General features: G+C 41.1%; 15 protein-coding genes across 15 annotated transcripts; 6 read left to right on the top strand and 9 right to left on the bottom strand.

Moving 5' to 3' along the window:
- Window positions 1-294: 294 nt before the first annotated feature.
- Window positions 295-1437, top strand: PAS_chr2-2_0207 (uncharacterized protein; the record flags this gene model as incomplete). Its single annotated transcript, XM_002491945.1, has 1 exon — window positions 295-1437. One exon carries the CDS (start codon window positions 295-297, stop codon window positions 1435-1437), a length of 1143 nt encoding a protein of 380 aa, XP_002491990.1.
- A 69-nt stretch (window positions 1438-1506) lies between these two features.
- PAS_chr2-2_0208 (Hypothetical protein) lies at window positions 1507-2013 on the bottom strand (the record flags this gene model as incomplete). Its single annotated transcript, XM_002491944.1, has 1 exon — window positions 1507-2013. The coding sequence occupies one exon, from the start codon at window positions 2011-2013 to the stop codon at window positions 1507-1509; it is 507 nt and encodes a 168-aa protein (XP_002491989.1).
- Window positions 2014-2410: 397 nt separating this feature from the next.
- PAS_chr2-2_0209 (uncharacterized protein) lies at window positions 2411-4105 on the top strand (the record flags this gene model as incomplete). The annotated part of the gene is made up of 1 exon (XM_002491943.1): window positions 2411-4105. One exon carries the CDS (start codon window positions 2411-2413, stop codon window positions 4103-4105), a length of 1695 nt encoding a protein of 564 aa, XP_002491988.1.
- A 68-nt stretch (window positions 4106-4173) lies between these two features.
- PAS_chr2-2_0210 (Beta subunit of the Sec61p ER translocation complex (Sec61p-Sss1p-Sbh1p)) lies at window positions 4174-4499 on the bottom strand (the record flags this gene model as incomplete). The annotated part of the gene is made up of 2 exons (XM_002491942.1): window positions 4174-4431; window positions 4497-4499. 2 exons carry the CDS (start codon window positions 4497-4499, stop codon window positions 4174-4176), a joined length of 261 nt encoding a protein of 86 aa, XP_002491987.1.
- A 267-nt stretch (window positions 4500-4766) lies between these two features.
- On the top strand, window positions 4767-6464 carry PAS_chr2-2_0211 (Protein involved in G2/M phase progression and response to DNA damage, interacts with Rad53p; the record flags this gene model as incomplete). Its single annotated transcript, XM_002491941.1, has 1 exon — window positions 4767-6464. The coding sequence occupies one exon, from the start codon at window positions 4767-4769 to the stop codon at window positions 6462-6464; it is 1698 nt and encodes a 565-aa protein (XP_002491986.1).
- A 268-nt stretch (window positions 6465-6732) lies between these two features.
- PAS_chr2-2_0212 (S-adenosylmethionine-dependent methyltransferase of the seven beta-strand family) lies at window positions 6733-8055 on the top strand (the record flags this gene model as incomplete). Its single annotated transcript, XM_002491940.1, has 1 exon — window positions 6733-8055. One exon carries the CDS (start codon window positions 6733-6735, stop codon window positions 8053-8055), a length of 1323 nt encoding a protein of 440 aa, XP_002491985.1.
- A 4-nt stretch (window positions 8056-8059) lies between these two features.
- Window positions 8060-10159, bottom strand: PAS_chr2-2_0213 (Histone acetyltransferase catalytic subunit of NuA3 complex that acetylates histone H3, involved in; the record flags this gene model as incomplete). The annotated part of the gene is made up of 1 exon (XM_002491939.1): window positions 8060-10159. One exon carries the CDS (start codon window positions 10157-10159, stop codon window positions 8060-8062), a length of 2100 nt encoding a protein of 699 aa, XP_002491984.1.
- Window positions 10160-10340: 181 nt separating this feature from the next.
- On the bottom strand, window positions 10341-11423 carry PAS_chr2-2_0214 (uncharacterized protein; the record flags this gene model as incomplete). The annotated part of the gene is made up of 1 exon (XM_002491938.1): window positions 10341-11423. The coding sequence occupies one exon, from the start codon at window positions 11421-11423 to the stop codon at window positions 10341-10343; it is 1083 nt and encodes a 360-aa protein (XP_002491983.1).
- A 1074-nt stretch (window positions 11424-12497) lies between these two features.
- PAS_chr2-2_0215 (3'--&gt5' exonuclease and endonuclease with a possible role in apoptosis) lies at window positions 12498-13637 on the top strand (the record flags this gene model as incomplete). The annotated part of the gene is made up of 1 exon (XM_002491937.1): window positions 12498-13637. One exon carries the CDS (start codon window positions 12498-12500, stop codon window positions 13635-13637), a length of 1140 nt encoding a protein of 379 aa, XP_002491982.1.
- Window positions 13638-13768: 131 nt separating this feature from the next.
- PAS_chr2-2_0216 (Type 2C protein phosphatase) lies at window positions 13769-15076 on the bottom strand (the record flags this gene model as incomplete). The annotated part of the gene is made up of 1 exon (XM_002491936.1): window positions 13769-15076. The coding sequence occupies one exon, from the start codon at window positions 15074-15076 to the stop codon at window positions 13769-13771; it is 1308 nt and encodes a 435-aa protein (XP_002491981.1).
- Window positions 15077-15552: 476 nt separating this feature from the next.
- PAS_chr2-2_0217 (Hypothetical protein) lies at window positions 15553-18492 on the bottom strand (the record flags this gene model as incomplete). The annotated part of the gene is made up of 1 exon (XM_002491935.1): window positions 15553-18492. One exon carries the CDS (start codon window positions 18490-18492, stop codon window positions 15553-15555), a length of 2940 nt encoding a protein of 979 aa, XP_002491980.1.
- Window positions 18493-18772: 280 nt separating this feature from the next.
- PAS_chr2-2_0218 (One of two (see also PTH1) mitochondrially-localized peptidyl-tRNA hydrolases) lies at window positions 18773-19435 on the bottom strand (the record flags this gene model as incomplete). Its single annotated transcript, XM_002491934.1, has 1 exon — window positions 18773-19435. The coding sequence occupies one exon, from the start codon at window positions 19433-19435 to the stop codon at window positions 18773-18775; it is 663 nt and encodes a 220-aa protein (XP_002491979.1).
- Window positions 19436-19833: 398 nt separating this feature from the next.
- On the top strand, window positions 19834-20394 carry PAS_chr2-2_0219 (Guanylate kinase, converts GMP to GDP; the record flags this gene model as incomplete). The annotated part of the gene is made up of 1 exon (XM_002491933.1): window positions 19834-20394. The coding sequence occupies one exon, from the start codon at window positions 19834-19836 to the stop codon at window positions 20392-20394; it is 561 nt and encodes a 186-aa protein (XP_002491978.1).
- Window positions 20395-20456: 62 nt separating this feature from the next.
- Window positions 20457-21044, bottom strand: PAS_chr2-2_0220 (Thioredoxin peroxidase, acts as both a ribosome-associated and free cytoplasmic antioxidant; the record flags this gene model as incomplete). Its single annotated transcript, XM_002491932.1, has 1 exon — window positions 20457-21044. One exon carries the CDS (start codon window positions 21042-21044, stop codon window positions 20457-20459), a length of 588 nt encoding a protein of 195 aa, XP_002491977.1.
- A 413-nt stretch (window positions 21045-21457) lies between these two features.
- PAS_chr2-2_0475 (uncharacterized protein) lies at window positions 21458-23317 on the bottom strand (the record flags this gene model as incomplete). Its single annotated transcript, XM_002491931.1, has 1 exon — window positions 21458-23317. The coding sequence occupies one exon, from the start codon at window positions 23315-23317 to the stop codon at window positions 21458-21460; it is 1860 nt and encodes a 619-aa protein (XP_002491976.1).
- Window position 23318: the final 1 nt, after the last annotated feature.

Genomic DNA, 23318 nt, shown 5'->3' with positions numbered 1-23318 from the left:
TGATGCTTTAGATAACTAACTTTACGCCTTTGACCTATCACATGCAAACCCACGGCTATCAGCCTCTCACGAATTGATCGGCTAACTAACCGCAAGATTACGGTTGGTACACTTTCACCCCGCGTTTGACCGCGAAAAGTTCGCCTTAAAGAATTACCCTCAAGTGATAAACCCTTTGCTTCAAAACTTTCACTCTTCCTGATTCTTCTCCTGTTTAAGGCTCAATAAGAAGCTGGTTCTTCAATATTTTTGTATTAAGCTATTAAGGAGGTTACGCTTGAATCTATAAATCAAATGAGTGACTCATCAGCTCCTGATTTACCTTCCAAACCCTCCAGCCTAAATGCTGGCCAATCTTCCTCCCTTCAAACAACAAACACTGGGATAGGTATGGGCTCCGGTATGGGATCTGGAATGGGTATGGGAACGTATGGAAACTCGTATGGTTCATCCTACGGTGGTGGATATGGCTCTTCCATGTACGGTTCTGGCGGTTATGGAATGGGCGGTTATGGTTCATCTATGTATGGTGGATCTCGTTACGGTATGGGTAGTTATGGTATGGGTGGCTATGGGATGGGAGGATACGGCATGGGCATGAACACTGGAATGAATGGCATGGGGATGGCCGGTTCTTTGGCCCAAGGCTCGGAGGCTACTTTCCAACTTATAGAGAGCATCATTGGTGCTGTTGGAGGGTTCGCACAGGTATTGGAAGCTACTTACATGGCCACCCATTCTTCATTTTTCACAATGATATCCATGGCAGATCAACTATCTCATCTGAAAACGGCACTGGGATCCATGCTTGGAATATATACAGTGATCAACTGGTTGAAACGAATCATGGCCAAGTTGATGGGGGTGAAAAACAAGTTAACCCCAGATGAATTCAGAAAATTCCAAGAAAAGCAGATGAAGAAGCTGTCTAACAGTAACAACACTGGTGGACCTAACAAGAATACCAATAAATTATCCCTCAAACCTCTCCTTTTGTTTTTAGCTGCTGTGGTGGGATTTCCGTATCTTTTAAAGAAATTAATTGCTCATCTTGCTGAGACCAGTCAAATGAATGGAAACTTTATTACCAGTGGTGGAAGTTTACAAGGCAACCTAGATCCCACGAAGTTGGAGTTTGCAAGGGCCCTTTACGATTTCAATCCTGAGAATGAAGAAATGGAGTTGAAACTTGCTAGAGGTGAGCTCATTGCCATTCTATCAAAAACAGAACCAAATTCCAACCAGGAGTCTACTTGGTGGAAATGCAGAAGTCGGGATGGTAAGGTTGGATTTGTACCTTACAATTACGTCGAAATCATTGAACGACATCAACGACCCGTGCCTGAGGCTCAGGAAGAACCTGCCGCTGCAGTACTAGCGGAACGACAACAACAACCAATAATTGACTCTACAGAATTTCAGAAGATGAAGACATAAATAACTACCATGTACTATAAATAAATATGATTTGCATAATAGCTAAATAGCTAACTACTCGCTTAAAACCTACATAAGGTCTTCAGGACGTTGCTGTTCACTTTCTATTTCGGCACCTCTCTTCTTCAGCTTTCCTGTGTCATAATGCTTAACGGGATCGTCAACGCCCTTCTTGATGTTTTCTTTCGTTTCCTTGACGTCCTCTGTAAATTTTTCGGCACTCTCACTGGCTCCCTCCTTCAAATCATTGGCTTTACTCTTCAGCTCTTCCTGAGATGGAATCTTCTCTGAAAGATCGTTCAATTTCTGACTTGCATCTCCCACCTTCTCCTCAACCACCTTAGAAGCTTTGTCCTTCAGGTCTGCAGCAGTCTCGTGAGGAGCCACTTGTTCAGCGATGTGCTCAGTGGCATCGATTGTTCCGGCGGCTACCTTTCCAATCTTTAAATTGATTTGATGCAATCCCTCTTTAGCTGTCTCCACTATCTTGGACTTGTGCCTGATCAGCAATGGGCCTTGAGTTCTAACAGCCAAAGAGCGACTGTTCAATAGGTTTCTAGTGGTTAATCTGATCATTTTGCGTAGGATGTTTGTTGCTTTACAATTTGTAATGGGGCAGATCGACCTTATATACTATTCCGATAGCAACGTTGCTTGCATAATCCACATTTTCGAAAGAAGTCAGTCGAATTTTTAGCTCCGATCTAAGCAAATTTTTGAACCTTGCTACGTAAACGGGTAATGGGGTTATTTATCAACAATAGGTTTATCTTCAAACCTCTATCGATGATATAACTGAAGTGCTTTCTAATAGATTTAGGTGACAATAGCATCTCCGGACTCAGTCCTAATGTTAATTTACAACATTTAAATGTTGTGTTACACCCATACATCACTATCTAGATGGTAAATACTATACTACCTTTGATGGACAGTTTGATGACTTAAACATCCTGAAGTACCTAAAGGATCAATGCCTTTGAACCTTTCATGGAGACCCAACATGAGGTTTTATTCTACTTCTCTTCAAGGAAGTAAACTATTTTCTGTAAAGGACCTTACTACTCATGATATGCTCCTTCAATCAAGGTTTATTTACCAGCCTGCAGCAGGAATAGTTCACTGGCTTCCATTAGGACTCCGTACCTATAAAAAGCTTCAAAATGTAATTAGGAAAAGAATGGATCAGGCTGGTGGGCTGGAAATGGAATTAAGTAGCCTGTCTTCCAAGCATTTATGGGAGAGAACTAAGAGATGGGACAACAATGAATTGTTCAAGTTCAAAGACTCCAAGGATAGAGACTACTGTTTAGTGCCAACTTGTGAAGAGGAAATCACAAACTTAGTTGGTGACTTATGTTCGTCATATAAAGATTTACCCCTTCTCGTGTACCAAATTTCCCGCAAATATAGAGATGAGTTGAGACCTAGGGGAGGTTTGTTGAGAGGACGAGAGTTTCTCATGAAAGATGCCTATTCTTTTGACTTGACCAAAGAAGATGGTCTTAAGTCTTATGACAATGTCAATGAAGCCTATAGAAGGATTTTTCAAGACCTAAAGTTACCTGTGACTGTGGCCAATGCCGATTCTGGTTCGATAGGTGGGGATTTATCATTGGAGTATCACTTAATACACGAATCCGGAGAAGACATTTTATTTAGATGTAATTCGTGCCAAACCGTTAGCAATGTGGAAAAATGTCAGTCACTTCCAGACAAACAATTCAAAGGTGTACAAGAAGCAGAATGCCAATACTTTATCAATAAAGACAGGAATACATTGATCATAATGTACTATCCAAAGGGAAGAAAACTAAATCCTCAATATGTAAAAGATGAGATACCAGATATTGATTTTTCTATTGACGAAGAAATGGCATTAACTCTGTTCAAAAACGAATCCGAAGAATCTTCATCATTTTTAGTGAAGGAGATAATTAGGGTTATTGACCCCAGGGTAACCTCCAACACAAACATGCCAGATCTTAAAGTCTTATATCATCGAAATAGCATGTTCACTTTCACAGATATTCCTATCGTGGAAGCTATTGCAGGCGAGAGATGCTATGAATGTGAAAAGGGAACTCTATCGGAGCATACTGCAATAGAAGTTGGACATACTTTCTACTTGGATAAGAAATATTCTTCCCCGTTAGATTGCACCGTAGTCAATGAACAAAACGAACAGACAACTGTTTACATGGGCTGTTACGGTATTGGAGTATCTCGTCTAATTGCAGCAATTGCTCAAACAAGTAGAGATGAAGTTGGATTGACCTGGCCACAAATTATCGCACCATATCAAATCACGCTACTTTCGAATAAAACATCAAGTAAAAAGAATCTAGACACTGTCACCGAAATACTGAGCTCATTCGACGTTCAAGTTGACAACCGTGACGGAAAGTTCAGTATGGGACATAAGTTGAAGCAAAGTAAAGTTGCCGGGATCCCATTGCAAATAATTGTGGGAAAGCATTTCCCACTAATAGAAATTGAGGTAAGAACCCCAATTCAGCATTCACAAGAACTCAAAGACCTCTACAAGAGAAAGACTTGGGACTGGGAAATTCAGGAATCTCCTCAAACCGCAGGATGTTCTGAAAAGCATCTAGTACATTTGACAGGACTTGCACAAGTTGTGGATGTGCTTCTTGAATGTCTTTAGTATATACCTAAACGCAGTGGACTTGTAAATATAGTACAGATATGATGAAACCTGTTTAAATGTAGGTCTTAGTTGATCAACTTTCCTGTCAGCTTAGCAACAACGTGCAAACCAATGACACTGAAAATGAAACCAACAGCAAGAACAAGAACAATTAAAGGATCAACTTTCAAACCTTGGGCCTCGTCTGTGTACAACTTTAGCATGGTAGACGAAGAACCTCCAGCACCGGCAGATCTGGCGGAGGTTGGTTCATCCTGTTTCTTATCCAAGTTTGCTGCTCTTCTTTTAGCTAACGTTCTCTGTCCTCCTGGAATTGCTGTAGACTTTAAATATTAGTAACTGGTCTAAAACTTGGAACCATTCTGCACTCATCAAACTGGACACTTACCATTATGGATGTTGTTAAAGCTTCGGTCGACTTTGGATATAATGGATGAAGGTTTCACCTGGACTTTGCTCGATACGTGTTCGAAAAAAGGGTTGAGCGCTTACGTAATTGGTTGAAATCTCGACTAATTGTTATTGGTGGATGCACGCCCTGTAATTCCTGTGTCTCATCAATGTGTTCCGTTACTTCTCCCACTTAGATAGTAGCCACAGCTTGTCGTAATAGCCACCCTCCGGAACCAGATTGAAACAGTTGAACACATTGATCAATATGGACCTGAGACAATTGACTGAAACACCAAGTTTCTTGGATCAGCAACAAATGGGTATGCAACGTCGCCCTTCAATTTCGTCGATGTCATCCGCAGCGTCTGGGTATGCGTCTTCTGTCAACAACACCAGCAACAATCCTCTGCGCGTAAACGCCGGTCAACCACGGTATAATGCCTGGCTGTCTCCTCAGAACGGCAATCCGATGGTCAACGTTGATCCTTGGATTGAGCAACAAGTCAACGTTTCCCAATACTCACCTCCTAACGATGGCAAATTTCATCTAGAGGAGGACGCCAAGGACGACCTGCTCAAAGAATCTGATGCCTTATCCCAACAACAGAAACCTTTGGATTCAGAACTCGATGGTATTGATGATACGAATGATGATGAAGATGTCATTCCCACTGCTATTGTGATAAAGAACATCCCTTTTGCCATAAAAAAAGAGCAACTTTTAGACGTTATGACAAAGTTTAGCTTGCCTTTGCCTTATGCCTTCAACTACCATTTTGACAATGGTGTTTTTCGTGGTTTGGCTTTTGCAAACTTCACATCAACGGACGAAGCCTGCCTTGTTGTAGAGAATTTGAATGGAAAGGAGATTGGCGGCAGAAAGTTGAGAGTTGAATATAAAAAGATGCTACCTCTACCCGAAAGGGAAAGGATTGAAAGAGAGAAACGTGAAAAAAGAGGACAGTTAGAAGAGCAACATAGATCTATGTCTTCTGCCTCATTGGCTTCCCTTTACTCTGTCGCTTCGGCCCCTCCCAATGTCTCTAAGAATGTTTTATCTCAACAGAATGCTCCAGATAGACTATATGCTACAATTCCCTCACAGTTAACCCCTATTCCCTCTGGATTGGACATGAATGATCCTGAGACTCTTGAGTTATACACACAGCTTCTACTATTCCGAGAGGACAAAGATCAAAGACACTCAGAGTTGGCTTTTCCTACCACAGCTAACTCTTCCCTGCGTCGTGTGTTGCCTCTTCTTAGTCAGTTTTTGGGTTTGGCTGATACTTTTGAGGGAGGATTCATTATTATTAGAAGACAGTCATTTCAGCATCCTCTTCAGCAATCTGGGATATCAGCGTCTAGCACTGCTGCATCTATCAGTGCTGCTAACTCCAACCTAATTAGATCACAATCCTATGGTATTCTCTCATCAGCGGCCGGATCCACCAACATATCCAGCACTCATGGTCGTTACAGACAACCGCCTCAATCAGCTACTACGGGTATGTACACTGGTCAGCAATATCCACCTTCTCAGCAGCAATCTCCGAGAATGGGTAATTCGGGATTAGCCCCCCTTGGAGGGACAGCCCCAGCATTTCAGCAAGCCCAATCTACTGGTGGATCAAGTATGCTTCACCCCGCACTTTCAAGTTCAAATTTGGGCGCTCTTAATGCTGCTGTATTGAGAGGCTCATCTCGAGTTGTTAAGCCCAGTTTACCACCTGGATCACTTCAACAGCGACAAGCTACTGGCAGTGGACAGCCACTTGCTTCCCCAGCCAACGAATTACGATACTCTCCATTTCAGTCCTTTGCACAACCAGGATACCTGTCTCAGCAACAAGTTCAACAACAACAGCAACAACAGCAACAGCAACAGTCTTTGAACCCACAAGCCCAACAGCACAACTCGCTATTCGACTTGAATTCTGAGTTCAACAACATGGGTCTATAAGAAGATCGAAGATGACCGTGAAACGTGATTGAAGGAGACAGCAATCTGTTCTACGAACTTCAAGTTGAGACATTCTGTTACTAGAAGTTGTTACGTTTTTTTTCCGTCTTGTGTATGTTAATAGATAATGATTGATGAACCATGAATATGATGAAAATGAATTAATATGTGCATGTATTAAATATATAAATACTATTATGATTTTAATTGTAATTGTTATTTTTTGAAAGGCTATTAATTCTCGGTACTTTTCCTGGGAGGGCCTTTCATGTCTTCAGAACTCATCCCCTTCCTTCCGGTGAATAAAGAAAGTGAAGCCTATAAGATAATACTATCCCCATGCAATGCTGCAAACAAATCACTAATTAAAAAACTGAAACTTTTTCTGGAAGATAATGAAATATTGAATGGCAGAATCATACTGACAAATACTAGTGTATCTGTTCCAGTACTACTAAAAACTGGGCTCGGAGATCAGGACTTGTTGGCATTCACTGTGTATTTGAAGGGCATGCTAAATATGGAAGAGGCATCCTCAATAAATTTGGTTTCACATCAACCAGAAAATACTGCATCAAAAGGTACTTTGAAAAATTTGCTAGTTCAGTACCTGAGAGATAAGAATCAAGATATAAAGATGTTCTTACCATTCATACCCAATAGATATATCATTTATCCGCCAATGGTACTTTTTAATTCCAACACATTTGATAACGATGCGTGGAATGGCATTGCAGGTGAATCGTTCTTCAAATGGATACTATCTTTGTTCAATAACTGTTCTCACTTGGCAATTCTAAACCCTATTATCAAAACTGATGACATGAGAAGACCCTTGGGATTTTTACCATTGTATGGAGACTTTGGACCAGAACTGCACGAAGAGGGTTTCGACAACCCCACCGAAGAAGATTTCAAGAAAGAATTCTGGTGCCATGTAATTCAAAACGGTATCTATCAAACTTGGGCTCCAAGACGTACAATGTTCTCCAGAGGCAATATAAAGGAAAAGTCACGCATACTGGAGTTCAGGGATGTGCAGGGAACTGATGTTGTAGATTTATACGCTGGTATTGGATATTTCACTTTGAGCTATTTGGCCAAAGGGGCTAACCGTGTTTATTGTTGGGAGATTAATCCATGGAGTATCCAAGGATTGATCAAGAGCTGTAAGGCGAACAATCATCCATACTGTCTAGTCAGGAAAGGGGAGTCCATTCCCGCTGATTTGAATGAGATTAAAGTAGTTATTTTCCATGAAAGTAATGAGTTTGCATGTACGAGAATGAAGCAGGTGGTGAAAATGGATTCCACGTTTAAGTTGAACCTGAGCCATGTAAATCTAGGTCTTCTGCCTTCGTCAAAACAAGGGTGGCAGACAGCACTGGATCTGATCAACCTGTTCAACACAACAACTATGATTCATGTCCATGAAAATATTCATATAGAAAATTTTCAGGAGCAAATTGAACTCATAAGGTTGAATCTGTCGTCTTCGAATGAAGTAGAGCTTTCATTTGTTCATAAAATTAAAACTTTTGCCCCAGATATATGGCATGTTTGTATAGATTATCGAATTTGTAATTACTAATACTCTAATTATTAAGTCGGGAGCTTCGAGTCCTTCTAAAAGGTGGTCTGGTAACTGGCTTCAGTTTGCTGTGTCTTTTTTTGGCTGTGCTAATTGTCCTCCGATATGTATCATGCCTTGTATTATCCGCATTTTCTGCCTTTCGCAATGGAGAGGCTTTCTCAACCCCTTCCTCCTCCTTTTCTTCTTCTTCTATTATTATCGCTTCGTCTATGTTCTCAGAATCTTCCTCTTCTTCATCTTCTTCCTCTTCATCTATTAAGTCCTCATTATAGTCGTCGTCCTCACTTTCTTCCTCATTACTGTTGTTGTCTGAGTCGTTGAAAATAATGCCAAGCTCCTCCTCATCTATGGGGGCAACTACTTTAGAAGGTCTACCAATCGGCTTGTACACAATGGATTGATTGTTTTCTGTGGTTGCAGGATGCATAACCTCCCAACTTACATCTTCCAACTCGGAAGTGTTCCCTGAATAGGTCTCTTTATTACTCTGTACTCTTTCCAGTATGGCCGAAAGCGCCTGCTCTTCCACGTCTCTTTCGTCCTCCAAATCATCGGTCATAAAATTGGTGATGATGGATATACTGTTCGCCGATTTAGATTCACTGTTATTTCCATTTGGATTGTTCGAATCAGGAGCTGCAACCACCATCGTGCTGGTGGTATTAATGCCACCCGAAGGGCCAAGAACTACACTTTTCCAAATAAGATTCTCTGGTTGAATCTTTAAGTAGTTTTTTGAATCCCAGTTACTGAGAACTTCCTCGATAACTTCCATATCCACCAGTATCCCATACTTCTGATCGTGCTGCTTGACTAACATCTCTAACTGCTCAAGGGCTGTGACAACGTCATTTGCAACCATCCCTGAAATATCACAGATGTCAGATATCGATACTGTCAAAAATGGGAGCATTTCTGGAGAGACATTATCTATAATCCATTTGATAGATCGGCAAACTGTATGCTTCCAGTAATTTCTGTAGCTTAGCAAACCCAGTTCACTCAAGGGCTTTTCAGGCGTTCCAAGTTTGTACTCGCGTCTGGTCAATAAATAACTAAACTCTATCAAAAAGTTCCCATAACCTTTCCGTTGGTGAGTGGGAAGGGTAAGGATACAACTCACGTTATAATTGGTAGAGTTCAGTTTTTCTTTCGAAAAATAGCCTACAAAGGAATAGTGTTCCGAAGCAGGTTTTATTTCGTATAAAACATAAAACATAAATGGCTCAACATCATAATATAGTGTCTTGGAGTTCAAAAACAGTTTGGCCAAAAGGCACAAATTCTGGCAGTAAATCGTGTTCTTTCTTCCATCAACCTCAAAAACAGAGACACATCTATCTCTGTAAATTTCATTACCAGGAGGCATATATTTATAAGCACACTTCAATAGATGTCTATCTAAAACGAAGCTAGAGTCTGTGTACTTTAAGCAATGCTCACAAATATGAAGGACATACTTGGAAGTGTACTCCTCCGGATAGGGTGAGTTGTACCATGTGTCAATTTCCTTATCACCGAAATGTATGCATCGAAGTTTGGCTAATGGTGCATAACTTTGCGATATAGCCTCTTTCCTCAGTTCTTCTTCGTCTAGCGGTTTGACCAAGGTGTCGTCCCCGTATTCTTTTTTCATTTGCTTACTATCTCTCAAAGCTGCTTGAAACATTTCATAGGTTTCCGCAGTTGGTCTCGTATTGAAGGTGTTGCCCTCCTCGTAGGTTAGTATCCCACGATAAGGTAGCTCCTCCTTACTGGCTGAAAAAACTCGAGCCAGCCGCGTGGGGTCCATTTTCAAAGTAACAATAAGAGATTTGAGCGGACTTGACTTCAAACTTTGAGCCCTCGGGGATCTGGGTCGTGATAGCCTAGCATTCTCTGGTTCAGAAGAATCGTCACGCGCTTGAGTCGACCTGAAGTTATTGATGACATTATAGTCTGGAGTTGACTTTCTCTCGCGAAGATGTCGTTGTTTCTTTGTATTGGAAGAGTCATCATCCATAGATTTGAAGATCTCGTCATGCAAGAGTGTGAAGATTTTATTGTTTTCAATCTTCAGGTTATTTAGCACAGCTGTTCGTCTGGAGCGTGCTTCAACCATGGTGGTTGACTGAAAGAAGCGAGCGGTGGAACACGATTTGGATGGATAATTATTATTTTGAAAGGACTGGCGCGCGATTTTGATCCATCATCTCGCCGGCTGGGGGAGGAAAGTAAGGAATTGATTACCTAAGAAGTATGATCTATTGATACAATACACAAACGAAGAAAAAAACAAAATGTCAAGTATTCCTGTAACATCCCGTGTTGTTGAATATGGTATTAATTGAGGGGAGATTAGTCCCCGTTTCTGGGTCTTTCTTTTCTGGGATGGACGAGGATTCGGTGGAAAAGGAGTCGTGGTGTCGTCTGGGGTAATTTTTTAGTAGTGGTGATCCTATATTCATCAAGGACTCCTCAGGCAACGAGGAAGACATCTGGAATGAAGCTCCCGTAATACTTCTGTGCCTGAAACTTGCAGGATAACTGGGAGTGCTCAAGGGAGCCCCCACTAAATTGCTGGTGGAGCTCTCTCTTCGGACACTGGACGGAGGCTGTGAGGAAATGTTAGAATAACTGGAAGTAAGCGAGGAAATCGACATGGATCTGCCTATATTTGAAGCAGCCAAGGCACCGGGCGATTGACTAAGCTTGAAGCTAGAGGATGATCTCTCGGGGACGTTCTGACTTTTCTCCAAATAGTCTATTCGTGACCAAATATCATTTTCGGAACGACTTGGAAGCAAGATAGACAATTCTGCAAAACTCAGCTCTCTTTTTGTCCTGCTGAGTAAAAGCTCGTCCTCTTCTTCTTCCCATGGCATATTTCTCTCTGTAGACCAAGCATTATTGTAGGAAGTGATTGATATAGGTTTTGTCTCACTATTGGGCACCCAGTAGCTGGTTGCACTGACATTGATAGTTTTGTTCTCCTCGTCTTTGATGGATGATGGCGGTGGACTTGCTGATGAGGATGACGACTCGGTGGCCACTATCGTCTTGCTAGCACTAATTTTCTCTGAAAGGTTCGATTTAGGTTTGTTTAATCCTATACCAGAGCTCGAACCTGATATTGGCGTTGGGGTCACATTTGGGGATGGTGGCTGTGACGACTTCAGGGCCCCTGATCTTAATCTACGCCATCGAAACTGACAAGCGTTTGGGGTTCGGTGGTTGAAGTGTGCAGCAATCTCTTTCCATCCCAGCTTCTGTTGCTCTTTTAAATGGCGAAGTAGGATATCATCCTGAGGGTCCCAGGAGGACGGAGTTCGAGAGAATACCCGGGTAAACTTGATATTAGAATCGGTTTGTTCTCCTTGACTCATTAAAGCTCAAGTGTTAAATATTATTGTCCCTTATCTGTATCTTTTTCTAGCAAAAAAACGTTTTTTTCTCGGGCTGTTAGTTCTTTGATTTGAAACGTCTATTGGGTGCAATCTGGTAGTTTTTCTGACAAACTTCTCGATGTCATCATGAGCGATGGGCATCGCATCGCGCGCTCTCGCCTACGAAGGAGGGGAGGTAAGTTAAATTGGATTCTGTATCTTTTAAGGCACTGACGGAAACGACAATAAAACCGGACAGTTTTTGGACTCACTGGCTACGGGGTGGTACTAGCTCTATACTTGACTAGTTGTGTGCTCTAAATTAACTACTTTGAGGCTTTTTTATAGAAGAGGACAGACTAGTAAAGCAGATGGATGTCAGATGTTTGTTAGATAAGACGATCTACTGATGCAAAATTAATTGCGGAGGAACCCGATTTGAATCGCGTGAGTATGAAGAAGATATGTGGCGTCGGAGGGTGACCTCAATTGTTGAGTAAATTGATAATCCAGCAGATAACCATTTATTTTTGATCCACCATTTGAAGCGGGTTATGAACCAGCTAGGTTAGAGGTTGTTGATAGTTTTGTAATGATTGCAAATCAATTAGTTATGAGATTGAAAATAAAAAAAAATGCGAATTCTGTGGATCGAACACAGGACCTTCAGATTATTGAGACCGAAGTTTTCTTCAGTCTGACGCTCTCCCAACTGAGCTAAATCCGCAAGTTGCTAAGAAAAACTTGTAAGCTCATCCTTTAGAGTATTTTTCAAAGTTTCAACCTGGCTCAACCTCCTTTGAACTCTCTGAAGTCTTTGAGCTTTGTAACGCTCTTTATTAATATAAATTGGTGGATTTTAAACAAGCAGAAAAATTAGTATTCTACGTGTTAAATTTATTTTTTTCCCTCGGTATCCATTAATCCAGTTATCAGTTCCAACACGGAAATGTCCCGAGTAATGATAAATTCACTATTAAAGTAACATTCTTTCTATATATTATATCACTATAATTTATAATATCAATTGAGTTTCCTGTCAAAAAATTCAACATCTCGCGATGAGTCAACACGATGACTATAAGATCAAGCCGGCTACTCAAAATAACACCAAAGATGGCTCTCAAACCAAGGTTTTTTGATATTGGAGTTAACCTGACGGACTCAATGTTCCATGGAAAATACAGGGATAAACATTATCACGATAAGGATCTTCCAGACGTCCTTTTACGGGCGAACTACAATAACGTTGACAGAATTTTGATCACAGGTTCATCTTTGAAAGAGTCGGGCAAAGTATTGGATATCATAGATGAATATAAAAGCTGCTACGAGGAATTCAAAGCTAGACTTAGTCAGTACAAAGAAGTCAAAGATGAAGACTCACTGAAACCTTATTGTACAATTGGAGTCCATCCTTGCAGTGTAAAAGAATTTTCCAAAGATCCAGCTGGTCACATCGACCAATTGAGAGATCTGATTCGAAAGGGATTAGATAAAGGAGTAGTGAAAGCGTTTGGAGAAATAGGACTAGACTACGATAGATTGTACCATGCTTCAAAGAGCGACCAATGCAAGTATTTTGAGCTACAGTTAAAACTAGCTTGTGAATTTGATTTGCCATTGTTCCTTCACATGAGAGCTGCCTGTGACGATTTTATTACTATCATAAAGCCTTTCCTAGAGGGTACACGTCCGGATGGTTTGAAATTAAGAAATACTACCGGTGTTATTCATTCGTTTACAGGATCCGTTGAGGAGTTGGAAAAACTAGAGAAGTTGGGACTCGACTTCAGTGTCAACGGTTGCTCCCTTAAAACAGAGGAAAACTTGGAAGTGGTGAAACGTATCCCTCTTTCAAAACTACACCTAGAAACTGATGCTCCCTGGTGTGAAATAAAGAAATCTTCAGCGTGCTTTTCGTTGATTGCCTCGGAACCTTCCACAGAAACACAACAGAAACCTAGCAACAATTCGAAGAAACCATTGAAGAGGTATCATCCACTACTGCCAATTAGAATGGTAAATAGTGATAAATTGTCAAAGTTTCAGAACGAGGACCCAAGCGAACTACCACCAGTAGTTAAGTCCAGGAATGAGCCATGTTTTATGCCGATTATAGCTCAAGTGATGGCCAAATTGCTGGAGATACCAGAGGAGGAGATAATTCAGACGACTTACGAGAACAGCTGCAAGTTATTCAAAGTAGATTGAAGTAGATCAGTCTTTATTACATAATAATAGTAGATAATATCGTATAATTTTTTTGAGATTTTTTTTTTTCGTTTTATCTGAAAGATACTCATTGGTTTCACGTTATATTACAACTTTAGTGCATGGTTGCTCTACTTGCTTTCATCTTCATCGGTGTCTTCTTCCTTTAACACGGAAGTTCCCTCAGCCGTTCGCTCGTCACTTGGTGAAGGTCTTCTTAATAGCCGGGCAAGCAAACCAGGGTTGACCTTATCCAGGTAGATATGACCATTGTCTCCTCTTACAGATTCATCGTTCAGGAGCTCATCAATAAGATCTCTAACATGCTCATTTTCATCTTTGGTATCACCTGTCGTCTCATTGTCGTCACTGATATGGGAACTCTTATCGTCACTATTGTTGGAGTATCCTCCTAAATCTTCAATCCAAATCTTCTTGTCAGCAAGAGTAGATGCATACAGATCCAGATGAAGTTCACCAGGATTGATCAAATTATCAGGAATCTTTTCCTTCATGTATTCATACCATTCTTCAATCGTCCTTCCCTGTAGCAAAGCTACTATACAGATAGACATATTATCGCAACCAATACCGGAACCAGCTGAGTCTGGAGCTAAACAGATATCAACAATCTCAGATCCAATGACATCCAACGGCTTACCTTCCTTAACGTAATAACGAACAATATCAACAACTTGCTGAGATGTCAAAGAATCCCAGATACCATCGCAAGCCAAGACAATGAACTCATCCTGGGGTGTTATCTTATGCTCTATAATGTCTGGAAGTGCTGTGACAGCCTGATCATGAGCTGGAAGATCATTTGCCCGTTTGAACTCAAAATCACCAATGGCTCTGGACAGGGCGAGATTACCATTGACTCTACCGACATCAACAAATCCACCGGCTGCAACTATTCTAGCCTTCTCTCCTTCGTTGCTGGGTTTGTGGTCAAAAGATAGGGCCTTAACGGCACCATTAGCCGATAGGATAGATCTGGAATCACCGGCGTTAGCACAAACGAGGGTGTCATTTTCGATTACCACTACAGTAGCGGTAGATCCACTGGTAAAGTACTGAGCTTGAGGGTCACTCAACATTTGCCTGTCGGCCTGCAAGAAAGCACTTGTCAACCAACTTTCATACCCTTTCTCTTGGTTATCGTCGTATGCACCTGTAACAATGTCATCGAACTTGGCTCCCAGGTACTTGGCTACTTCATCTCCTCCGTGTCCATCGTAGATTCCGAAAAGTGCGGCATAATCGCTTTTGCCCAACTTCTTGTTTTTCTCTTGTTTCCACAAATCTAAGATTGTCGTGTGGGCATCTTCCATAGATACACGCCACCCTTGCATACAAGAGAGACCATAATAAAGTTTCTCATCTTGATCAGACGACTGTTCCCTCGTTACGTTTGGAGTCGAAAGTATTTGACCCATTGTTTATACTACGTTAACACAGAAAATAACAATTAAACTTTCTCTTTCAATCTTCTCCTTTTCTTTTAAGGTTTCAGGGGAGGATCAAGTAATACTTCTAAGTTACACACGCGTAATCAATGGATTAATAACACGAATGAATGATAGAATGCTCTGATGGCAAATAAAATGATGATAAGACAAGAAAATGCTTAGTGTTGTGAACGGTGTCAAACTGTGTCCAACTTTTTTTTTCTATCTTGATACCACCTTGTTCGTGCAGTGTTTAGCGAAAAAAAAGAAAGGAAAATGGGAGAGAGCAAAACCGCTAGAGTCAGTTGGGCCAAGGAACTGGAAGGGGAAGGTGTGTGGGGTGGGGGAAGGCGGGTAGTCATTTTCCACTCGTACGAGGAACCGGAATGAAGTATTCTTCAATTATTATAATTAGTTATGTTATGTCATTTACAGATGAGGGTTCTAGAGTATTGAGGTTGCCATCATCTCATCACTAAAATTCCCTCAATAGGGCTGATATACACTATCGATGTCATGATAAGACGATCGCCAACAATTGCCTCCATCCCAGGTTGTAGAACCATCTGGACTTCAATGTCTAACTCAATACAATACGCCCTGGCAATGTCAGGGTGTCGACACGTATCCAGTATGATGCACTTGTAAAATATCAGCTCAGTCGGTTCGTGTGTCTTGGCTTTTAACCATTGGAGTATCCAAAATCGTCTGTTACGGGTCTCCAACCATGATAGAAACGTAGTGCATGTTTCCACCTTGGTTTGAATATCTTGGATAGTTAGCTTTTTAGATATCTGTGAGAGGTTTCTGGAATAGTATCCTTTTACGTCGATGAGCTCCCTGAATTGTTCAAACTCGTTTATGTGAATTTTAAGCAATTGGTAATGATTCGTCAACACTTCCAAGCTTTGAAAGCAGCCTAAGAACCTTACTCTTCCATTTTTCATCCCTAGCTTAACGTTCTGGCCAGGTGTTAATTGTAATTGTGATGGCAGTAGATATTGAAGAGCAGACACATAAGCTGTCATGGATATATCTCCATTGAATCCCCTCTCCATAATAAGTTGTTCATAACTAGTAGCTGTGTAATCTGGGAGAACGGATCTTTTTGATTCGATAGTTCGACCGTCTTCTATGGGCTGACCTTCTGTTTGCCTAATATACTCGTTGGCAACGTCCTTCTTCTTCGATTGAGTCCTAGTAAAAATAGGTAATCCATGTTTGCTACCATAACTTCCAACCAGATCTGAGGTCAAGTAGTCAACATCTTTAATAAACAAATCTAGAAAAGTGTTCTCCGAGGAGCTCTTCAGCATGCTGATCTCTGTTGTTGTTTTATTTTCAGGATGATGGACACTAACCACGGGTTGAACTTTCTCCATAAATGTGTCTATAGAACCATTCTTGTGACTTGATAGTCTCTTTGATATTAAACAGTTCTGGAAATCCGATAACACTTCTTTGTCTTCACTGGACAGGCTTGTTTTTTCTTGCTGTTGAAACAAAGAAAAACCAGAGCCATGAGTCAAACTATCAACCAAGTCTTCTAAACTGACCTTTCTAATATTGTTGATCTTGTCAGTCTTATATTCAACGCGGACTGAATCCCAGTTCATTTCGTGAGGCGAGTAAACAAAGCTCAAGGTCAAACAATTTAATGATATTTGAGAAGAAACTGGACGTAAGGCAAAAGAAGGAATCCAATCAGTTGGAAAGAAATGGTTCGAACCGTTGCATAGTTGGAAGTTTTCATAGGTCAATCTCTGTTTAATATATTCTGACTTTGGATGGATACCTATCAGCGGTTGCTCCTTGTTTACCATATTCTCAAAGAACTGTGAATCGGGAGCAATGAAGCTTACGACGTCAGGGATGTGGACATTGAATATCCACTTTCTGGAGTTTATCTTCTCCAAAGAGATGGCAAATTCTGAGTATTCTGAGTATCCTATATCGGCGAGATACCTCGAAGGTAATGCATATACCTTCAGATTCTTGGAAGCAGTAGTGGATTGTGTAACTTTGTGTTGATATTCTCTAATCTCGTGTAACTTGTCAATCCATGGTTTGCTAGTTAATGTTTCTTTGGTTGATTGGGGGCTTACACCTTTAATGTCAGTTAGTGTGGTAGCATGCAGTCCTTCCTTTAAGTGTCCCATCATAGTTGCCGAGAGATATGGGTCGGGAATGAAATTATCTTTAAGAATTCCTTCATATGGAATGTCTAAAGATCGCAGGGAGTGATAAATGTATTTCTGGTCAATATCTTTCAGGTCTGTTTTCTCTAATAGCGTTTGCTTCAATATTTGCGACACTGTTAACTTCAACTGGTCATGAGGATATACAATAAAATGTTTCAAAAAATTCAGAATAGTTCTGTATTTTTTGAACATGTATGATTTTCTCTCAGAAGATCTTGATATTGCTCCATTAATGAAGTTTCTAAAGTGTTTCAGTTCCGAGTTGGACAATTTTTGAACCTGTCTCAGAGTCTGAACCATTTCCCTTGAATTGGCAATGTAAACGGTTCTGCTGGAATTGATATTAACATCCCAGTTAGACGTTGAGGTCCTTGAAAGGATATCCTGATTTGTGTGAACTTGCCAATAAAGAGGCTCGTTCGTCATGTGAATATGCGATGCTAATATCAAAGCATATGGGCGGAGGATACTTGTAGGAAATACCGTTTCTGGCAAAAGCTGAGCCACTTTTAGGACAGAAACAGCGTTGCATTCATCTCTATTGGAAAGATGACTGTAAGGAATTGCAAAAGCGTTTATCCTGTGCATTGTAATTTCCAACCCGTGAGATGTAAAATGGATTAATGAAATAAGGGCATATTGAACCTGTTGATATTCCGTATAGCTCTTGTCTTTTTTAATCCTGTACAAAAAGGAGGCATCCACGAAATTAGGTACATGCAACGTTGTTCTACTCTGTGTCGTTTCCAGTATTTTACCCTCTGCCGTCAGTACTTCAAACGAGACCAAATTGACTTTGAAATGACCCAATGGAGGTTTTATGACAACTCCTAGACGAACCTGGTCACCTACATTAAACTCCACCAAGGAGCCCATATCAACAGGCTTATTTAGCTCAATTTTCTTCAAGTTGGTTGGAACAATTAAACTCTTCAGGGTGTTTTCCTTTCGTATGAAAGATTTGAAAACTTTGGCAAGTTTGAACACCCCATAGTAACCCATCGTGTTTGCATATATCGGACGCTGAATGTGTTTTGAAACCTCTTCCAGATTTACATCGCCTCCTTTCTTTATGGTAATCGGTATCCCTCGCATCTTGTCGCCTTCTTTTACATCTTTCCTAACCCTTTCATTGGAATTGAAAAAGGGATCCAAAAATGAACTAGAACACCTGACACCCGAACGGTGAAAGCCACACCGCATAGACAGCCGAGGGCATATATTATACATTTTGAAGGTGCAAGAGCTTCAAATGCTCTCCTATCAATGATACGAGTGGCTATTGGAGAGGGACAAGTGTTGATAGTATTTACCCAGAGAATGTGTCTTGAGAGTGATCATAAAAGTCTCATTTCGCTACAACTAAACATGAACGGACAGAAGAGCAGTGCACATTCATAGATGCATTTCATAAAAACCTATCCTATATACTAAATATCCCATTAGTATCCCCTTCCAATAATGAAAATGACTGGGGTGGCTGTCAATATAACTTGAGGTTTCCTGTTATCTGGTCCAGAACTGAGTTTGGTGCTGGTCCCAAACCTAGCACAGTTGCGCTTCCAGCAGCTATCTGTGTTCTTCCAGCATCGTGCACTATATAAGCATTAACATTCAAAGAAATGGCCTTGGCATACAAAAGATCCATCTCGTCTTGATTTGGACACTTTAATGTTATCTTGGCCTGCCCCAAGGACTCCCATCTCTTCAGAAGATCCAAATTCTTGGAGACTTCTCCCTGAAACATCATTCTGTACAATGAAACTGCAGCGTGACAACACTGAGCGGCAATCTTCCCCTTTTCCATTTTGAGATCTTGCCTTATGGCAAACACCATTTTACATTCGCCAGGGATGTCATTCAATGGCTTGGAATCAATCTCAAGATACTCTTCTTCCTCAGCTAGTTCCACTGATTCGTCGTCAACCTCATCAAAACTAGACTCGCCACTTGTGTGCTCAAAGTCTGACAAGTAATCTGAAGATGCTGGCGTTTGACATTTAGACTTGGGGCTACTTCTTGCATTTCCGGATGTGTATGATTTAGTGCCTAATGAAGGGGAGTTAAGTACCCATAGGGCACCCAAACAAGCGCCAGTAAACAATGACAGGGCACTGATTCCTATTAGATGAACTCTGTCTGACATTGGATGAACTACCGTGGTAAGACAGACAAAAGATAGAAGGTGCAGTTGTAGGAGAGATTGAGAGTGAGGCCTAAATATTCTTTCTATCAATAAGCCAATTCCTTTCGCGCTTCATCTTTATCGCAGACTGTTTCTAGTTGCAGAAGAGACCCTATCTATGATCAACAGCGAGTTGACCGGCAATGAACGTTCCTGTAAGAATTGAAACTAAGAGATTATACGTGGAACAAAAGATTGTATACTGCTCTTTACATTGATGCTGGATATTCGTTTCGTTTGACCAACCTAAAGGACTTCCTCATACATTGCCATTTAACGGTGTACCACTCAATACACGTCGTTGGAAAAATATTTGACATTAGCTGGTTTAAACCATCATTATCTGCGAACTGTGGCAAATGGCTCGTCCAATAGTTATTTCTGGCCCCTCTGGCACGGGTAAATCTACACTCTTGAAAAGGCTGTTTGCTGAATTTCCAAGTAAATATGGATTTTCTGTTTCAAACACCACGAGAAGTCCTCGTCCTGGTGAAGAGAACGGAGTTCATTACAACTTTTGTTCTGTTGACGAGTTTGAGTCTCTGATCAAGGAAAACGCCTTCATAGAATGGGCCAAGTTTTCCGGGAACTACTATGGAACTACGATTAAGGCTGTGGATGATGTTTCACGCAAATTGGGAAAGACTTGCATTTTGGATATTGATATGCAAGGTGTCAAGAGTGTAAAGAACACCAACTTGAATGCCCGTTTTCTGTTCCTAGCTCCTCCTTCCATTGAAGAATTGCAAAAGCGTTTGGTAAGTAGAGGCACTGAGACAGAAGAGAGTATTCGCAAAAGATTAGACGCTGCCAAAGCTGAGTTAGAATATGCTGAGACGGGAGCTCATGACAAAGTTATTGTCAACGACGACCTGGAGAAAGCATATCAAGAGTTGAGGGCATTTGTTCTAGAAGAGTAAAACAGTACATTTATGTAAAAATGTGGATTACATTTAATCTAACTATTCTAGTTTATTTCTATCTATTTGGACTTGGAAAAGAATTCCTTGGAAGCATCAACTTCTGGCTTGATGGTATCAGCACCTGGTTGCCAGTTAGCTGGGCAAACTTCACCGTGCTCGTCAGTGAACTTGAAGGCCTTAAGAAGTCTCAGGGACTCCTCAACAGATCTTCCGACTGGCAGATCGTTGATAGTGATCTGTCTCAAAACTCCCTTAGGGTCAATCAGGAAAATACCTCTCAGAGCAACACCTTCCTCCTCAATTAAAACACCGTAGTCCTTAGACAAAGTGTGGTTGGTGTCAGCCAACAATGGGATGTTGACTGGGCCTAGACCACCATCCTGTCTAGCGACGTTAGTCCAAGCCAACAGAGAGTACTCTGAGTCGGTGGAGGCAAAGAGAACTTGGGCACCCTCCTCAGCAAACTGCTTGGCAGCCTCGGAGTAGGCAATGATCTCAGTTGGGCAGACGAAAGTGAAAGCCAAAGGAATGAAAGCCAAAAGGACCCACTTTCCTTTATATTGATCCAAGGAGACTTCCTCAAAAACACCGTCGACGACGGCAGTCTTCTTGAAGAATGGAGCTGGTTTCTGAATAATTGGAGCCATTGCTATTAGTTTCTGTGATTCTGTTCTTGTACTAAGTCGAAAAGAAAGATCTGATGTTAATAAGAACTGTGGCGTCCAAGGGGAACTCTCACTCCTTATATAGCCGGGACAGTTAAAATCTGGGCCGACTTTGCTTATTAAAGTTTCGCGTACGACCACGTACTAGATCCTTCTTATCTAGTTAACAGATTACCTAATCGACCGACCCAGGTGGTTGCGAGGTAATTTAATGAGAATTAATTATTCAATGAAAGTAAGGGGTGTGGAAAACCAATTGCCTCAAGGGAATGATGAGCAAGACGGAATGGCCTACAAATGAGTTAGCTTGATGTCCAATTGCTGCATCGTCGCGCCACCAAGTTGCAAAGTTCCCAGTTCCAATTGACCAAGTGAAACCACAATTCATTAACCATTCAGTTACTTACGCTATTTATGCTCCTCCTACTGGTCATTTGATCATTGAAAGTCTGGTAAATACCTGGAAACATGCAAATAACCGCTAGATATACATCCTGCAACGCAATTTGAATCTTGTTCCTTAGACTGCCTAGCTGCTCTTCTGATGGTTGAGATGCCAGGGGATCGATCAGCCCTTCTCTGTTATTTCCAATGCCAAGGTAAATGAGCCTTTGATATAGAGCCTCCTTTGCAAATCGTACAGCATGTCCTATTGTTCTGGATCCAACAGTCACTGTGGTCAATGTTCTATTGGTGGATTCAGGTAAGTCTTCGACTATAATAGTATGCACTTGGTCTAGAATGTCCTTTCTTGAAAGAACAAATAGCAGCAGGAAGATAACCATGTAACTATAGGATATCTCGTGATTTAGTCCAAACATATAGACGGATAGATTGAAGATGAGGACGTGTTTGGAAACTAGTATTAGTAACTTGAAAAGACGTTTATGCGTATTCCTCTCATAGATTCGTCTTGCACCTGTATAAAGTGCTCTTGATGATTGATTCATCCAGCTGAAAAATGCCGCCAACTCTTCCGCAGTAACTTGCTGTCCATTGATGTTTAGATAAAAATCCATTTGCCGTATTCTTCCAACAGGTTGAGCAAGGGGAGGTCCTGGATAATGCTCTGGTTGACGTTGGGGCAGCTCTTCCGGGTTTTCTGCATCATGCGTAGGCCTAGCCTCAGTTCTTGTGGTTTCTCTAATAACCTCAGTTTCAATTCTTGGTAGGATTAACCCATGTCCCAGTGTAGCTTCAATCTGTCGAATCGCATCTCTGGAAAACGAAATATTCTCATCTGATATTCTGTAATGGTCAGTGGACAATTCCACTGTGCCATACTCACCGTTAGTGGAGCAGACAGTGAATTTAAGATTTGATTCCGGGTTGTTGGAGGATGATGTCAGTGGAGTGTTACTTATTAACTCTATGTTTCCATTGCCTCTTGCTTTTCTTGCCTCATCTCTCTCCTCCGCAGATAATGCAGAGATAACTACATGGAACGAAGGTTGAGTGAGTGAGTCAAAGTCAAATATTTCGCCCACTTTTTCCTCATCCAGAAGCAACCTACCCAAAGCAATGGCCTTTATTCTATTTGGGTCAAGAGGGGAAAATCCGTATTTTTCTTGTGGGATGTATCGATGTGTCATTTCTTTCTTCAAGTCCCCGATAGTTGTATGCTCAAGATCAACTTTGAATACATTATCCTCTAGAATGTTGTTTGCTATCGTAATCACATTAATCGAATGATCGTTCTCTGATTGCTCCTCCAAAGGCACCAACGATTCAACTTTGATCACTAAGGTGTAATCCTTTGGTGGGAGGTCTAGTCCCAGATAGTCACTGAGCAGTTTCTGAGGATCCAGATGCTCACCATTCTCTTCCAGTTTCAGAAGAATGTTTTCCTCCTTTAGCCTAACCATTTCAGCTACATATGTTTTCATTGATCCGATTATTCCTCTGTATGGTACTCTGCTATCCATGGGATCTAGTGAGAATCGATAGTCGAATACGTATCGAACAGGGAGATAACTAACTGGCGGTTCTTCAACAGCCTTCTTAGAAGCATCGACTAGTACTTCCAGACTTACGTCTCTGGTTTGAAGGGTGTCCAACACCAAATCATCCTGCAAAACTTGAAATCGGTATTTCATTGTCTGACACCGTGGAACCAAGTTCAAATTTGGGGAAAAACGCCATACTAGTGTTTTGACATCGAGAATTGTAGCCGAAGGATCGACAGTGTAAGATCTTTTGGTAACTTCATCCAGGGCATCAGAAGAAGACCAGACACGAACAGATAAATGTACCATT

Source organism: Komagataella phaffii, chromosome 2, assembly GCF_000027005.1.
Source record: "Komagataella phaffii GS115 chromosome 2, complete sequence".
Taxonomy (NCBI): domain Eukaryota; kingdom Fungi; phylum Ascomycota; class Pichiomycetes; order Pichiales; family Pichiaceae; genus Komagataella; species Komagataella phaffii.
Note: the sequence above shows the minus strand (reverse complement) of the source record. Positions and strands in the feature narration are given on the sequence as shown.